Here is a 2,789-nt window from a genome sequence, read left to right on the forward strand (position 1 = left end):
ATTCTGGCTAAATATAAACAAACCTAAAAGAACATCCTTCAGCGCAGATGATATTTATCGTTTTATGACCTTCACCTTCTTTTATTCTGTTTGCTTAGTGTTTATCCCAAAACAGTTTTTATGGATACTTTCACTTTAGTATTTCCTGATCAATCTCTGATTTAAGCTGCCTGTTTTGTTAATACTCTTTTCGCTTTTATGTATTATTCTTTTCGTAGCTTATATTGTAAGCAGACACGAATCGTGTCCTCTATATCCATTATTAAACCAGCCAATTATAAAATTTGGGGTCGTTTAGTTGCCAAACTAGGTACTGGACGAATTCTTTAACAAGCGAAAATCTGGGCAAAGAATCATTGTTTTACACTTGATCTTGAGGACTGGAGCTGGGCGGTTCTCTTTTCGAGATCGCTATTAATAATTTAGAATAAGACTGCGCCCTCCAACTAAATAACTTGGAGTAAGTAACTGGATTGATTGATCAATTCCATTTGTAATTTACTGGTCGATTTAAATTAAAATTTGTTATTTCTGTTTTGATTGGTTTTGTTGTAATATACTTATTATTGTTTTGAAAGACGTAATATAAGTGTAATTTAATTTTAATTTATGTCTGTTGACATTTTCTCTGTAAAGTAGGATAAAAATATTATTGTAATTATTTCATTTGCAGAATGAAATGTCTGTAACGACTTCAACGTCGTGACGTTACATGGCTCATTCGTATGGTTGGTTGAGGTGTCAATGGTCTTATTCTGATTGGGCAGGTGCAAACCCCTGCAGTTGCGCTACATTTCATTTCCAAGTGCTCTGCGGAATCGAGGAAACTTTAAAGTAAGTTCGCTCCAATTTTCCTCAAGGTCAACTCGTGCATAAATTACTTCATTGTCAATAACAACAAACAAAAGTGTCAACAAGTTTAGTTCGCGAAAGCTGAATTTTTGAATGCCTAAGTAGTTGGTTCCGTCAATGACTCGTTGTCTAGAAAAGTGGCTATTATCAGTTATCTACCCAAAGTTGGTGTTTTGAAGCAATACTTTTTGTGTTCTATTTCTCATAATTGGGTCGCTGAATTCATCGTTCGAGTGTTGTACTGCTGTTTACAGTTCAATCTCGTAAACATGCCTCCCAGGAAAGTGAAATCTTTGACTCAGAAGAAATTTGACATTGCCTTTGAGACCTGGACTATTGAAAGTTTGGACGCCAAGACCATCTTAGCAGATGCAGAGAACGCCACTGTTGATAATCTAAGGTTATCATTGAACTCTCTTCGTGAATCATATAGTGATTTGAAAAGAGTGTCTGCAGGCAATATGACTTATGACAAAACTTTGAAAACATTGCGTGATGCGGGTGTTACCTTCCACGCAGATAAATGAGCGAATAGAAAAGCGATCGGTAAAGGAGGACATTCCTAAGCATGCTAATGAGGTCAGCAAATCTAATTCATCATTCGTCCAATTGAAGAAACTTTCTTGTCCGACGTGAAATGGTGAAGTTCGATCGTATAAAAGATTCAAGAAAAATTTCGAGCTATTGTCCTCAGTGAGATATCCTTCATAATAAAGCATTTCATGATCGGTGGAAGTAAAAGTGATATTGATGCCCACATAAAGAATTGCCCGGATGTACCTGACAATGTGCGACGGACACCAGAGCAGGAAAGAATCCTGGGTATAATATATCATTCTGCCAACGATGAGATTTCCATTTCAGGTAGAATTAACTTCTCAAAGAAAAGGAGAGGCATTAGATCAGAGGAAGATATCAGTTTAGAAAACTTTGATGATGCCCTCCCTGACACTTTCAATCGAAGAAATTATCTACAGATCATAGCAACCATCTATGATCCGACGGAACTTGCAACTCCGGTTACCATATGCCTGAAGCATGAACTGGGTCTAATATTTTGCCTCAAACAGGAATGGGACGATCCAATCCTAAATGGTAATGATGACCTACCTACAACCCGCAGTCGGTGTAAAGAAGTGATTCGTTCGATCTACGGTCTAAAAGAAGTCAGGTTTGTTCGCTGTCTTACACCGGAAACTGCAGTTGACAAACCCACTCTAGTAATTTTTTGTGATAGTTCTCAGACTGCCTATGGATGTGTCGCATACTACAACTGGAAGTTGGAAAATGGTGAGCGAGCATCTGATCTTGCCATGTCAAAGGCAAAACCTTGGCCACAAATTCCGACGTTAACTATCCCCCGTGGTGAGTTACTTGGATGTCTGCTGGGTGCCAGAATGCAACAGACTATCGTAAAAAAATCAAGCTTCATTTTTCAAAGGGTAATGCTTCTAACTGACAGCACCATAGTTCTGGGACAACTGCGTCATGAGCCCTACAAGTACAACATGTGGACAGCCAGCCGTATTAGTGAAATACAAACTCTGACCGATATTCGCGATTGGTACCATGTGGACTCTGGAAACAACGTTGCCGATGATGCGTAACGTGGTCTTAACCTATCGGAAATGGGAAAGGATTCCAGGTGGCAAAAAGGTCCAGACTTCATGAAGAAGGACATCAACGAATGGCCAATCAAACATGCAAATGAAGTTCATGCGAAGAAAAAAGACCTGGGCATAAGAATTAAAGACCCCCGGATGACCATTGGAAGATGCAAGTCATTATGTGTCCAGATTGATGGTGGAACAAATGAAGATTATTCAGTTATTCTTGATATTCTAAAAACATTTAACATAACGGTCGACAAAAATGACAGCCTGATGAATATTAAACGTCGCATCTCTAGAATCATAAGATTTATGGAAAATGCTTCA

General features: G+C 38.5%; 1 protein-coding gene across 1 annotated transcript in view; it reads left to right on the plus strand.

Moving 5' to 3' along the window:
• The window catches only part of LOC137642959 (uncharacterized), a 6,832-nt gene extending 4,373 nt beyond the window's left edge, over positions 1 to 2,459 (plus strand). Inside the window, exon 2 of the mRNA XM_068375823.1 lies at positions 2,090 to 2,459. Coding sequence (XP_068231924.1) covers positions 2,090 to 2,459 — 370 coding nt within the window. The remainder of the gene's footprint in view (positions 1 to 2,089) is intronic.
• The last annotated feature ends 330 nt before the right edge of the window (positions 2,460 to 2,789 follow it).

Source organism: Palaemon carinicauda, chromosome 6 (assembly GCF_036898095.1).
Source record: "Palaemon carinicauda isolate YSFRI2023 chromosome 6, ASM3689809v2, whole genome shotgun sequence".
NCBI classification, from domain to species: Eukaryota; Metazoa; Arthropoda; class Malacostraca; order Decapoda; family Palaemonidae; genus Palaemon; species Palaemon carinicauda.